Below are 15347 nucleotides of genomic sequence, written 5' to 3'. Positions count from 1 at the left end.
GCCCCCCCCCCCGCTATAGTCATTTTTAGCTGTTAAAATTGATATTAGATGAATAAAGCAAACATAACCAAACAGTGAAAGTAATGTATTTTCTGCTAGGATCTTAAGTTGTAGTTATAATTATACCACAAGAAAAAAAAATACTTCCTGAGACAATGGGAACTACTGATAAACTCTTTTTTAAGAAAAATTTGGACAGTTTATGGGAGTCATGCCTCCTTTTATAAAAATGTCATTATAACGTTAGGAAGTTTCATCACTGTGGTTTATGGTGCCTTTTTCTATTCTACAGGTTTGTTTAATGCTTTTGATGAAAATCGTGACAATCACATTGATTTTAAAGAGATATCCTGTGGGTTGTCAGCCTGTTGCAGGGGACCCTTGGCTGAAAGACAAAAGTGTAAGTGTGTTAATTCAACCTGGCTAACACTGCCCCACCCTGGAGGTCCTCTGAGACTCTGTCCTACCCAACTTACTGGCCCACTTAAACTGTTAAGAGTGACTTTTCCATATTAAGAGCTGGTCTTGCTTTTAATGCAAGATGCTTCACAACTTTGAAAATCCTCTCAAACAAGCAGCAGCCGGTCTCAGTGAGCCCCCAGCCACTGATGTCTCAGTCACCCCAGGCCTGTCACTAGCAGCATTCAGCCTAGATTCACAGCTTAGTTTCACCTGGGAATCTCCAAACCAATCACAAATAGCAGCCATCTCAGAGTGTTTTATAGATCAGACAGGGTGGCCCCAGGTAGAATATAGGTGAGGGCAGACCTTGGCCTGCAACACCCAGAAAACCCCAGAGGCTGTACAGGTCACACTGGAGTACCACCACTCTGTCCATGCACAGCTGATCCTTCACGGAGAGCAGAGGTTGGTGGCCAGTTGTCACAGCCAGACCTTGCCACTGACTGGCCTGGGTAAATCCTTCACACTAATCTGCCAACAGCAACCAAGGCTCAACTATAAGAGGAGAGTGTACTCAGACCACACGAAGGGTACCCCTTGAGTACCCAGCTTGGGTGATGGAGGAGGGTGTGCCACTGGAGCCTGTAGGATACCTATTACATTAGGCCACGCTACTAGGACAGGGAGTTATAGCAGAGAGAGAATCTTAAAAGCAGCAAGAGAAAAGCACTTACTTACCTACAGGGGAGTTCCCATAAGACTGTCAGCTGATTTCTCAAAAGAAACTTTGCAGGCTGAAAGGGCTTGGCAAGAAATACTCAAAGTCATGAAAAGCAGGGACCTATAGCCAAGATTGCTCTACTCAGCAAAGGTATCATTTAGAGTCAAAGTGCAGATAAAGAGCTTCCCATACAATAAAAAACTAAAGGAGTTCATTATCACCAAACCATTATTATATGAAACGTTAAAGGAACTTATTTAAGAAAAAGGAGATCCAAACTATGAACAATAAAATGGCAGTAAATACACATCTGTCAACAACTGAATCTAAAAAACTAAGCAAACAAGAAGAACAAAGACAGGATCATATATACAGAGAGGGCTTTGATGGTTGCCAGATGGGAGGAGGTGTGGAGGAATAGGTGAAGAGGTGAGGGGATTAGGAAGAACAAATAAGTAGTTACAGAATAGCCATGGGGATATAAAGTACATAATAGGAAGTGGAGTAGCCACAGAACTTTTACATATGACCCATGGACATGAACTCCACTAATTTTGTGAAGGAAATAGATATACAAGTCGAGGAAGCACAGAGAATCCCAAACAAGATGGACCCAAGACACATCATAATTAAAATGCCAAAGGTTAAAGATAGAGAATCAAAACCAACAGGAGAAAAGCAGTAGTTATGTACAGAGGAGTTCCCATAAGACTATTAGCTGATTTCTTAAACTTTGCAGGTGAGAAGGGACTGGCAAGGAGTATTTACAGTGATGAAAAGCAAGGGCCTGCTACCTAGATTACTGTATCCAGCAAAGCTATCATTTAGAATTGTAGGGCAGATAAAGTACTTCCCAGACAAGGTAAAACTAAAGGAGTTTATCATCACCAAGCCATTAGTATATGAAATGCTAAAGGTACTTATTTAAGAAAAAGATCAAAATGATGAATATTAAAATATGGCAAAAATTCATGACTATCAATAATTGAATCCAAACAACAAACTAAGGAAGCAAGTAGAACAGGAACAGAATTATGGATGTGGAGATCATTTGGAGGGTTATCATTTGGGAGGGGGAAGGGGGAAAATGGGGTGAAAGGTATTAAGAAGCAGGGATTAAGGAGCATAAATTGGTAGGTACAAAATAGACAGAGGAATATTAAGAACAGTATAGGTAATGGCCAAAGTACTTACATGCATGATACATCGACATGAACTGCGGGGGAGATTGCTGGAGGGAATGGGGGTACTGGGCGGAAGGGTGCAAAGGGGAAAAAATTGGGACAATTGTAATAGTATAATCAACAAAATATATTTTAAAAATATTTTTGGGTAGTCTATATAGGGAATTCAGTGCCTTGCATAATTTGAAGTACAACTTATTTTCTGTGACTTGTATATATTAATATTTTGTTAGCAAAGTGAAGTTTATCATCAAAACACAATTTTATTAAATACTAGAATTGTCTTTTAAATCTAGTTAAAATGTTAAAGCATAATTTATAAGCATAAGTATATTATATTATTAAATCTTAACAATATTTGAGAAAATGCAGCATTTTACATTTAATTGGTACCTAATTCTCATATATTTACTAAGGTTATTGTCTCTGTGTCTTTCCAAACTACAGCTCCTAAGAGTTGCCTGTTTTGAGTGTATTAACTGTTCTGACCTTTAGTAATTTTGTTTCTATGATGTACTCACTTTAACAGCATAATTATTTGGGGGGGGGGGTATGAAATTGATTTTTGTTTAAACTAAAAATTGAGATTTCTTGCCCTGGCCAGGTGGCTCAGTTTATTGGAGCATCACCCTGTGCACCAAAATGTGGCAGGTTCAATTCCTGGTCAAGGCACCAACCTAGCTTGCAGGTTTGATCCCAGTCAGAGCACATTCAGGAGGCAACCAATTGATGTTTCTTTCTCTGTCTTTCACTCCCTTCCTCTCTCTCTAATATATCCTTGGGTAAGGTTAAAAAAAAAAACAAGAAACAGCAGATTTTTTTTTTCCATGATGATATACCATTAATTCAACCTGCATATATGATAGATTATTTATTTTCATTTAGTTATAATATTAAATGAGGTTGAAATTTTTACTTTTCACTTGATCTTACTGACTTGATATTTTTAAAAAATTCTTTATTGCTGACAGACTAATGGAAGTGAATAAACTAAAGTGCTTCATTTGGAGTTAATTAGCAAAGTGCTTATATTTCTAATCCTTAGCATGTTGTATATAAACTTCATTGTAGAGTAAAAATTGTTCTTTAGCAAAGCATTGAGTGCACATTAGTTTCCTTGGAGAGGCAAAATGGAAGCAGACCGTCTTACTGATTCTTAGTGTAATCAGTTGTTACTGATTCTTAATGTAATGTATTTTCTATGGAATATTTTCAGCATTAGAAAAATCAACTCTTCAGTCATCAGTTTTAAATATTAGAAATTAATTGAAAGACTTGAATTACCTCCTCAAAAAACCTGTGGGGTATTGTAATATTTATTGGCCGCCTTTTTTGGTTTTGTTTTGTTTTAGTTTTGTTTTCAAGTTTGAGAGATGCAGAACGATTTATGGAATCTGTGCATTATCCTGTCTTCAAAGGACTTCAATGACATATTTGTATGTGTGCTCCAGATGAGAACTTAAATCCAGAATATACTTACTTGAGAAACTGAATAATTTTACTAGGGCAGCTTCTAGTAAAATGTATTGTACTTCAGAATATAAAGGTAATTTCCCTCCATAAGAGTTTCTTTCTTTCTTTCTTTTTTTAGTTTGCTTCAAAGTGTTTGATGTTGACCGTGATGGAGTTCTCTCTAGGATTGAACTGAGAGACATGGTGGTTGCACTTTTAGAGGTCTGGAAAGATAACCGCACAGATGATATCCCAGTAAGTTCTGACTTCAAATATCTTGTTGCATGTAAACTTCCAGTAGGAAGATGGAGTGGAGAATTTTTTATAAATGAGGGAGTGAAAAGGATTTGTTATTATTGCTAGTTGCTATATTATGCTTCTCAAAATAGTCATAGCTGAAGATGCAAAATTGGATAGAGAATTTGCCTTAGAAAATTTAATAAACTGAACTTACTGTATAAAATAAGAAGGAAACTACAGGATAATTGTCTTCATTTTTTTTAAAAGCAAATGTAAGAATCTATTTATGGTAATAAAAAAATACCTGATCAAAATATAGCATACTTTGGCCACTGAGTAATAAAAATGATATGTACTCCTTTCTAATTACTCCTTTGAATTTATGTTTTTAAAGGAATTACATACAGATCTGTCTGACATTGTGGAAGGCATATTGAGTGCACATGACACCACAAAGGTGAGTCTAGCTAGAACTAATTTATCCCTTTCTAATAATACCATGTACTCTAAATTGGGATTTATAGCATATAATATTTCAGTCTGTTTTGCATCATCTCCACGAAATGCTTATTTGCATCTGTGGTTACAATACCTCCAGGTTGTCTCTGAAGATAGTGCATTTCATCTTTAAAACAACTCTATTAAGTGTTTTATATATAAAAACATTCATTAGAAGCTAGGCATTTTGTAAATATTAAGTAGAAATAGCCCTTGTCATCTATAGTTTATAACCTTTATTTCTCCCATTTTAATGAGTTATGGTAAGACTAACCTTATATTGAGCAGAAAAAGCCACACAAAAAAAATAATATGTACTGTATGATTCCATTTATATGAAGTTCAGAAACAGAGTCAAAACTAACAAATGACTATAGGCATTAGAATAATGGTTTTCGGGTGTGCATGTACTACCTGGAAAGGACTGTAAGGATATCTGGGATAATGGAAATAACTTTTTATATTCATCTGGGTGTTGCATATATTCCTAAAAGAGTCTTTTTTAAATATATTGTTAAGGCCCTCTCCTGAGTTCTTTAATACTAGCCAGAATTAGCATGTACTTTACAAAGAATAAATCCTTGAATTTTTTTAGTTTGACAACATTTATTAGTAAGAATATTATAATAGGGTCACTGCTATAGCTTACATTACTGTGATGTCTCAGTGTTCCTGTGAAATTGAAAATAATCTACAAATTTGAGGCATATTTGAGTTAATTTGAGCCTTTCAACTCATAAAAGTTTAGGAAAAATAAGTAACATCAGTGGCTGTTCTTTCTTCAATCACAATTCCAGAAAGAATCATCATAAACGTATTAACTGATGCTCAATAGAAACAATTAATAGAAATGAATTTTACAGGGCTTGAGCTTTGTTTGGCATTTCAAGCATCCTTCTGTCTTCATTTACTTCTCTTTTCCAAAAGCTGTGGTATTTACTTCTCTTTGGAATGTGTAGGAACTGAAACCTGGGAAAGTTTCTGTCAGAAAATGCCTTACATAAGGATACATTTTCTAACACCTTTTTTCTGAGTGTTTATTAATAAATATGTAGGTATTATTGGGGCTTATTTTTATGTAAGATAGAGTTGCTACCTCTGGGTCTCCGGTGAATATTAAAAAGGTAATGTAGGTGCTCTGACTCCATTTAACCATGATAATGAAATGGTTAGCAGTTTAGAATAGAACTAGGCCCTTTCAACCAAAGCTATTAACCATATTCACTTATGACTAGAGTATGCCTTTATTACCCAGTATTTTATACCTTTAGATTGGTATCAGCATACTTAATAGAATTTGTTTCCTGAAAGTTAATTATAATCACAGTGCTTTAAAATATTTCCTTATGTATGGTTATATAGTAAAAAGAGACTATATCAATATCATTAAATAATAAAAGCTAAAAACATTATTTATGATTATTAGGCAATTGTTGAATACATGAAATAAGAAATAGTTGCTTATATTTTTGCCTGACAAGAAAAACTATATATTGTCTTCTATATGGTATATGTAATTTTTGGTGCTCTTTGACAACACAAAATGTTGCATTACTCACCTTATAAAAATGTAATGTTAAACTGTATTTTGGAGAAATGTAATATAGATATTAAATCTCTTAGAAGTCTGATAATATTTTAGATGTTTCTGAGAAGGTCTTAGAATTTGTTAGGATAAAAGGGCATTATCTGAAGAGTCTGCTTTCTGCTTTCAAAATTAGTGAATAGGCCTCCTGTCAGTCAGCCTCCACCCTGGCCACCTGCGTACTGAGCTTTATGCACACACAGAGACAGTTTATGGTACTGTTTCACCCTGGCTGTTCCTCTCTGCCAGATCTGTGGGGCATGACCCTCATGTGACAACACAGTGCATACACAGTGCAGCGTGTGTAGGGCGTGCATGCATGATCAGCATTGGTTGAAGAAGACGTTCAACATTGCCCTGGCAGAGCATAGACCTGTTCTCTGGGTATGTGTGACACACCAACTTACTGTGACCTAGGAAAGACTGCCAAGGGTGTCGTCAACAATGGATATGGATTTGGCATGGTCAAAATATATCTGAGAAACAGATCATGTAGTGGAGTGGAATTTTCTACTTCTGGTCATGCTTATACTGATACAGGGAAAGCATCAGGCAACCTAGAGACCATATATAAGGCCTGTAATTATGGACTTACCTTCACCCAAAAATGGAACAGTACACTCTTGGAACAAACCTCTCTTTGGAGAATAAGTAGGCTGAAAGATTGAAACTGACTCTTGATACCGTATTTGTACCAAACACCAGAACAGGTGAGAAATTGAAGGCTTCTGACAAATAGGATTGTTTCTATCTTGGCAATAATGTTGATACAGATTTTTCTGGCCCAGCTGTATGTGACTGGGCTGTGTTATTAGCCTTTGAATGTTGGCTTGCTGGCTATCATATGAGTTTTGACACACCCAAATCCAATTGTCACCGAATAATTTCTCCCTGGGTTACAAGGCTGCAGACTTCCAGCTGCACACATGTGAATGATGGCACTGGATATGGAGGGTCTATCTACTAGAAGGTTAAAGAGAAGATTGAAACATCAATAAACCTTGCACGGACAGCTGGCAGTAGCAAACACCCATTTTGTCATCACTGCTAAATACAAGTTGGATTATAGAACTTACCTTGTTTAAGTAAATAATGCCAGCATGATTGGACTGGATTATACTCAGGCGCTTTGACCCAGAGTCGGACTGACTCTGTCATCTTTCATCAATGGAAAGAACTTCATTGCAGAAGGTGTCACAAGGTTGGGTTGGGATTTGAACTAGAAGCTTAATATGGTTTTAAATAAAACATCAGATTTCTCTTTGGAGGTGAAATTAACCCACTATGTTTTGGCCTTAAAATTCTTCTCCAAAATTTCAAAAGTGTGAACATTTTATTCTTCCAAATAATTGTCCTTCTCTCTACACTGAACTCTAGAGATCACAAGTCCTAAGGGAGGTGCTTGAAGGCATGGCTGGAAGTTGTCATGTTTGTGCCACATTGCAGTGTAGTTCCACAGTATTATTTTAAATGTGTTCCTTAGTGGCAATATAGTGTCAGTTTACACAGGAAATAACCCAGTCCTCCAATTTGTACATCATGTCCTACATGTCCACACCACTTTTTCATACATTTTAATGTATTCATTTCTGTGCTATAGTGGAATCTTGAGTTTTGCATCAGGTATAACAAAATAAAATCACATTTTTTAAAAAAAGTGAATATTCCATTTTCCCTACCCAGGGCTTTTTGTGGTTTTCTACAGGTAACCCTTGAAGCAGAAGATATTGTGAGTTCTTTTCCAGGTCTTGTTGAAGGAAGATTGTTGATGATAAATTGTCCTCACTACAATTGACTACTTCAACAGAGTTTTGTTACTTTTAAATATATCCTTTCTGGCCTCCTTGTCATATAAAACATAGAAACTACTTTAAATTCTTGGTTTGTTTGCAGACAAATGACCAATAAAAGTTTAACAAACCAGAATTTATTAAAATGCTATAAAAATGAGGACATTCTTAGCATGAGATCTTTTTGACTATTGTTTCCCTTTCAGATGGGCCATCTTACTCTAGAAGACTATCAGATCTGGAGTGTGAAAAATGTTCTTGCCAATGAATTTTTGAATCTACTTTTCCAGGTACGTTTAAAGTAAATGGCAAATGCAGGGGATAATGGTGACAATAATTCCATATCTTTTCCATTATGTAATAGTCCAACTGGGCTGCAAAACCACATATGAAAAATAGAACTCCATTATCCTGTACACTGCCTGAGAGATGGTAAGACAGAGCATGAGTGACTGTTGAAGCTTATCAAAGTCGTGTTGTGAGGGATAAGAAAGCAGAAAATAGGTGATTATGAGTTATATTGCTTATAACTCATGATAGAAGAGCTTATGGACTCAGAGAGGATAATGTATATCACAAAAGCCATCATAATTTGCTTTTTCTTCACTGTTGTCTTTTTAACGGTCCTCCCTAACAAGTGAGGCAGTATGAACAGAGAGATGGATCATAAGTAGGCAACTATGATTTTTTCAAAGTATGCAGTCAGGAGATTATCTTAGCTTTTGAGGCTGTCTCTTAATTTGTTTTTTTAAAATTCTGTATAAGGTCCCAGAAAGATTGAGGGAAGAGGGAAGAAAAGGTGTTAGGAGTGAACAATAAGTCGTAAAGCATGTTAGATTTTACTTTATGATTTTAAACATTTTCCTAGTTAAAATAGTTCTCTTACTCCAATTTTAAAAAATAATTTATGGTTTCTCATTTTTCACGGTTGTTAATAAATATTTAAATTGTTATAATAGTGTTATTTTAGATTCTCCTTATTTTGTTTTTCTTTCCTGTTTTATTTGTTTGATTTTTTGTTTTGTTTTTCTTTCTTTGTAAAAGTGCTCCTGTAATGGTCAGAAATTTGGTATCTTTATATCTATCATGATCTTCCATTTTAAATAAATAATAACTTATTTATGAAATGGCTGTGTTGAAATAAATGGAATAGGTTTCTTTCTGACAGTTAATTATTGTATATTTAAAACATACAGAATCTGATAATCCTATAATATCCATTTAAATCAATTAGTTATTTCACTATCATTTATAATTTTCAGCAAGAATTTTAGTTGATGGCTTTATAAATATGTTCAAAATAATATGAATCACTACTATAAACAAATTATTTACTTGGTAATATGAAAATTGATCAATTATTTTTATCTCATTTAATATAATATAATCAACTATCAATTCTTAATCTCATCATTACAGATGCTCCTTGACTTAAAATGGGATTACATCCCAATAAACCCATCATAAGTTGAAAATACCATAAGTCAAAAATGCAGTTAATAAACTTTGTCTCATTCAGATATACATTTAAAACTCTATGTTCACGTAATATGAGTCAGCAGACTGTCATGCTCAGTTATATTTTCTATCTGTGTCTTAAAATTCGTAGAGTTAGTTGGTAAACTTAGTGATTAAAACTTGAATTGTGCTCTTACCAAAATCCTGCTCTGATTGCTTTGGATATTGTCATTTTTTTCTGTGGAACTTGACAGGCTGATTCTAAATACATGCAGAAGTGGAAACAGCCTAAAATAGCCAAGTTAATATCAAAGAACAGTGTTAGAGGGCTTCAGTTATCAGATATTAGGACTTACTATAAAACTACAGTATTGATCACTTCTTGGCCTTTTGACTGAGATTAAGATAAGTGTCTGTTCTTATCAGTTCAAAAACAGTATTGAGCCAAAATTATATCTGAATAAAATTAGACAAATAAACCAATGGAACAGTATTGAGAGTTCTTAAACAGATTTCCATATATGTGATCACTTGATTTATTACAAAGAAAACATTGCATTGCAGATGAGAAGTGGTCTTTTCAGTAAGTAGTATGAGAAGAAGGCAGAGCCTCGGTAGAAAAAAATGGACAAAATATAAAATTGAACAGGTGTTTCACAAAGGAGAATATCAAAATAGCTAAAAAATATTATGAAAATAGGAAAACTTCTTTAGTTATCATGGAAATGCATATTAAACCCCCACTTGGAATACTATTTGACATCCACCAGAGTCGTCATTTTTTAAGTGATAAGAAGTATTGGTGAGGATAATGTGCAACTGGAATTCTTACACATTGCCAGTGGAAATATAAATTGTTACAAATACTATGACGATTGTTTGGCAGTGTTTGAAAGTTGAACATATGCATGTCCTGTGACCCAAGCAAGTCTGTCCCATGTATATATCCCTACAGAAAGTTACATATCTGAGCGCTGAAAGACATACAAGTAAGTTCTTATAATCACTATTTGTTACAGTCCAAGACAAAAAACAACCCAAATACCTGTCAGTAAATCAGTACATAATAAACAAATTGTGGCACATGCATACAGTGTTATACTTTACACTGTAAGGTTTACAACAATGAAAATAAATATAATAGTGCTATACACAGTAACATGGATGAATCTTCAGTAATGTTAATCAAGAACACTGGACAAAAAATTCAAAAGCAGATAAAACCAATTCATGATAATAAACACAGGATAGTGAATTACTTCAAAGAGGTGCCATGGTGTCTGGAAAGGAACCCAAAGTGGGACTTCGGGGGATGTAACAAAGTATTTCTCGACTGAGTCAAGGTATATAAGTTTGTTTACTTTGTGGAAAGTCATTGACCTGTTACAAACAAAAGTCCTGGACTGGATGGCTTCACAGGTGAATTTTACCTAACATTCAAAGAAGAATTAACACCTGTCCTTCTCAAACTATTCCAGAAATTCAAGACTAAGGAAGACTCCCTAGCTTATTTTACAAGGTCAGCATTATCCTGATTCTAAAACTAGAAAAAGAAATTACAAAGAAAGAAAATTATAGCTAAATATTCTTGATGAACATAGATGCAAAAATTCTTTTCTTGTCTAGATAGCTCAGTTGGTTGTAGTGTTGTCCCATACATCAAAAGCTTCAATTCCTGTTCAGGGCTTACATCTAGTTTGCGGATTTGATCCCCAGTCAGAGGCAAGCCATTGATGTTTCTCACGTTGATCAATCTCTCTCTCTTTCTCCCCCCCTTCCTTCTGTCTCCAAAATCAATAAACATATTCTTGGGTGAGGATTAAAAAAAGAATCCTCAACAAAATGAATTCAGAAATATATTAGAAAGATCATACACCATGATTAAGTGGGATTTATTCCTGGGGTGCAAGGTTGGTTTAATATCTGCAAATTAATTAACATGATACACCACAAACAAAATGAAGAATAAAACTCATATGATCATATCAGTAGATGATTTGACAAAGTCCAGCATCCATTTATGATAAAAACTCTTAGTAAAGTAGGAATAGAGGGAACATACTAAAGCATACCAAAGGCCATATTTGACAGATCCACAACTAACATCATCATACACAATGGGGAAAAACTAAAACCATTTGTCTGAAGATCAGAAACAACGCAGGGATATCCGCTTTCACCACTCTTATTTAACATAGTATTGGAAGTCCTAGCCATAGCAGTCAGACAAAAAGAAACAAAAGACGCCCAAACTGGCAAGGAAGAAATGAAACTCACATGCAGATGGCATGATACCATGTATAGAGAACCCAAAAGATTCTACCAAAAGAATTCTGGTCAAGATGGAAGCGTAGGGCAACATGCTTCGCCTCCTTACATAATCATAAGAAGGATTACAACTAACCACAAAACCAAAAATACCCACAACTACCAGAAAGTCAAACTGTATGGAAGTCCGCCAACCAAGGACTTAAAGAAGACATATTCATCTAGAAGGGTAGGAGAGGTGGAGACGGGGAGCTGAGGTGGAGAGGACATACTGTGGCAGCAGTGGCCAGTGAAACAGGAGGTCCCACGTTAGGGATACCTGGGAAGCAAGCCCCAGGTCAAACCGCACAGCCCAGGGTTCCAGTGCCAGGAAAATAAAACCTCATAACTCCTGGCTGTAAAAACCAGTGGGGGTTGGGACAACAGAAGAAACTGCCTGTCTTCCAGGAGAGTCCTTACTTAAAGGACCCAGAAAGTCTAGAGTGTACACAAACCCATCCACTCGGAATCACCACCTGGGCAGCAGCTAGTGGGACTCCAGTAAGCATAAGTGATTGGAAACGGGTTAAGTGCCAAACAAGCCTCTAGCAGTCAGACAGTGGCATTTCCCCTTCTCTGACTTGTCCACCACATGCACAACCAGAAAGCAATGAAACATACTGCCCCCTGCCCTGGCAATTACCTAAGGCTCTGCTCCATACAATGTAATAGGTATGCCAAGACAGGGAGTCAAAGCACAGAAACAAATAAGGGAGCCTGCCAAATTGGCGAGACAAATATTGCTCAAATAAAAGAATAGAACAAAACCCCAGTGAAAGAACTAAGTGAAATGGAAATAGTCAACCTAGCAGGTGCAGAGTTTAAAACACTGGTGAGAAAGGATGCTTAAAGATCTCACTGAGTACAGCAAAAGCATAAGCAAAGAAATGAAGGATGATACACTAATTGAAATCAAGAAAAATCTGCAGGGAACGAACAGTGAGGAAGGAAGCCGAGGTTCAAATCAATGAATTGGAACATAAGGAAGAAATAAACATTCAACCAAAACAGGATGAAGAAACAAGAATTCAAAAAAATGAGAGAATAAGAAGACTTTGGGGCATCTCCAAACCTGCCAACATCGAAATCATAGGGACACCAGAACGACAAGAGGAAGAGCGAGAATTTGAAAATATTTGAGAAAATGAGAGAAAACTTCCCTAATTTGGCAAAGGAAATAGATGTAAGCACAGGGATGTCTCAAACAAGATGGACCCAAAGAAGACCTCACCAAGACACATCGTAACTGAATTGCCAAAGGTTAAAGGTAAAGAGAATCTTAAAACCAGCAAGAGAAAAGCAGAGAGTTACCTACAAAGGAGTTCCCATAAGACTATCAGTGATTTCTTAAACTTTGCAGGCAAGAAGGAACTGGCAAGAAGTACTCCACGTGATGAAAAGCAAGGACCTGCTACCTAGCTTACTCTATCCAGCAAAGCTATCATTTCGAGTTGAAGGGCAGATAAAGTGCTTCACCAGACAAGGTAAAACTAAAGGAGTTCATCATCACAAAGCCATTATTATATGAAATGTTAAAGGGACTTATTTAGGAAAAAGAAGATCAAAACCTTGAACATTCAAATGACAAACTCAAAATGTCAACAACTGAATCTAAAAATACAAACAGGGGAAGTTAAGAGCAGTATAGGAAATGGAGAAGCCAAAGAACTTACATGCATTTCCCATGGACGGGAACTAAGGGAGGCGATTGCTGGAGGGAACGGGGGTACTGGGCAGAAGGGGGCAAAGGAGAAAAATTGGGACAGCTGTAATAGCATAATCAATAAAACATACTTTAAAAAAAAAGAACCCACCAAAAAACTACTAGAACTGATTAATGAATTTAGAAAAGCAGCAGGATAAACAGTAAATACTTGGAAATTGGTTTTGTTTTTATAAATCAATAATGAACCATGAGACAGAAAAATTACGAAAACAATCCCCATTTATAATACCACCAACAAAAATAAAATACCCATGAATAAATTTAACCAAAGAGTTAAAGGTCCTATACTCAGAAAATTATAAAACATTGAAATAAATTGAAGAAGATACAAATAAAATGGAAGCATAGACTGTGCTCATGGATAGGAAGAAATAACATGGTTAAAATGTTCATATTACCAAAAGCAATCTATAAATTCAGTGCAATCCCTATCAAAATACCAGTGGCATTTTTCACAGAACTGGAACAAATAATCCAAAAATTTATGCGGAACTGCAAAAGACCCTGAACAGTCACAACAGTCTTGCAAAACAGCAAAGAAATATCACATTACCTGATGTCAATCTATACTACAAGGCAACAGGAATGAAAATAATGCTACTGACATAAAAACGACATACAGGAAAATGAAACAGAATAAAGGGCCCAGAAAATAAACCCACACCTATGTGGTCAATTAATATATGACACAGGAGGCCATTGCCTGGTGCTCAGTTAGTTGAGCATTGTCCCATGCACCAAAAGGTTGCATATTTGATCACCAGTTGGCACATAGCTCGGCTGCAGGTTCAATCCCCAGTTGGGACATGTGAAGGAGGCAACCAATTGATGTTTTTCTCTCTCACCTTGATGCTCTCATCTGTCTCACCCCCTACCCACACCCCTTCCTCGGAAAATCAATAAACATATCCTCAAGTGAGGATTAAAATATACAACCCTGGCTGGTATGGCTCAGTGGATTGAGTCCCGGCCTGCAAACCAAAGGGTCACTGGTTCGATTCCCAGTCAAAGCATGTCCCTGGGTTTCAGGCCAGGTCCCCAGTAGGGGACACGCAAAAGGCAACCACACAGTGATGTTTCTTTCCCTTTCTTTCTCCTTCCCCTTTCTCTAAAAATAAATAAGTAAAACCTTAAAATACACACACACACACACACACACACACACACACGTATATGGTCTGTCCAGAAAAAATCCAGCCATTGTTAATTTAAAGAGAAAGGTTTGTGCAACATTGCTGTATCCTGGCAGCCAAGGAGAATGGACTGGAATGTGCATGCATGAACAATGATGACTTCACTGTACTAGTCAGTAGGGTCAGCGGATGCCATTGAGTGAACATGTGTACTGTGTGGCCATTGCATTCAAAATGACTGAACAAGTAGAACAATGAATCTGCATCACATTTTGCGTTAAGCTTGAACATTTCTCCACGGACACTATTCGGATGATTCAGAAGGCTGTGGTTATGGGCCACTGGTGATTGGCAGCTTCATCACAACAACACGTGTGCGTGCCCCCCCCGCCCCCATGCATCATGTCTTGTGCAAAGTTTTTTGGCAAAACATCAAATCACCCAGGTAACTCAGTCCTCCTTAAAGCCCAGATTTGGCACTGTGAAACTTCTGGCTTTTTCTACTAAAATCACCTTTAAAAGAGAAGAGATTGCAGACCATCAATGAGATTCAGGAAAATATGATGGGGCAGCTGATGGTGATTGAGACAACTGTGTGAGGTCTCAAGGTGCCTACTTTGAAAGGAACTGAGGGGTCATTGTCCTATGTACAATGTTTCTTGTATCTTACACCTTCTTCAATAAATCTGTTTTTCATATTACATGGCTGAATATCTTCTGGACAGACCTTGTATATTTGAAAAATATAAGACAAGGGAGGCAACAGCATACAGTGTGGTGAAGACAGTCTTCAATAAATGGTGTTGGGATTATTGGACAAATAACATGCAAAAAAAACCCCGAGACCACCT

At 36.4% G+C, this 15347-nt stretch overlaps 1 protein-coding gene and 1 pseudogene across 3 annotated transcripts in view; both read left to right on the top strand.

The window, feature by feature from the left end:
* USP32 (ubiquitin specific peptidase 32) overlaps positions 1-15347 on the top strand; it is a 128330-nt gene that overhangs the window by 61110 nt on the left and 51873 nt on the right. For all 3 annotated transcript variants that reach the window (XM_054574848.1, XM_054574849.1, XM_054574847.1), the window contains exons 7-10: positions 293-400; positions 3899-4014; positions 4394-4456; positions 8079-8162. In XM_054574848.1, coding sequence (XP_054430823.1) covers positions 293-400; positions 3899-4014; positions 4394-4456; positions 8079-8162 — 371 coding nt within the window. The remainder of the gene's footprint in view (positions 1-292; positions 401-3898; positions 4015-4393; positions 4457-8078; positions 8163-15347) is intronic.
* On the top strand, positions 6347-7213 carry LOC129071551 (voltage-dependent anion-selective channel protein 3-like; annotated as a pseudogene).

This window comes from Pteronotus mesoamericanus, unplaced genomic scaffold (assembly GCF_021234165.1).
Source record: "Pteronotus mesoamericanus isolate MK-2021 breed Mesoamerican mustached bat unplaced genomic scaffold, CSHL_Meso_final contig_269, whole genome shotgun sequence".
Taxonomy (NCBI): domain Eukaryota; kingdom Metazoa; phylum Chordata; class Mammalia; order Chiroptera; family Mormoopidae; genus Pteronotus; species Pteronotus mesoamericanus.
The sequence above is the reverse complement of the archived record's forward strand: the minus strand, read 5'-3'. Positions and strand labels throughout refer to the sequence as shown.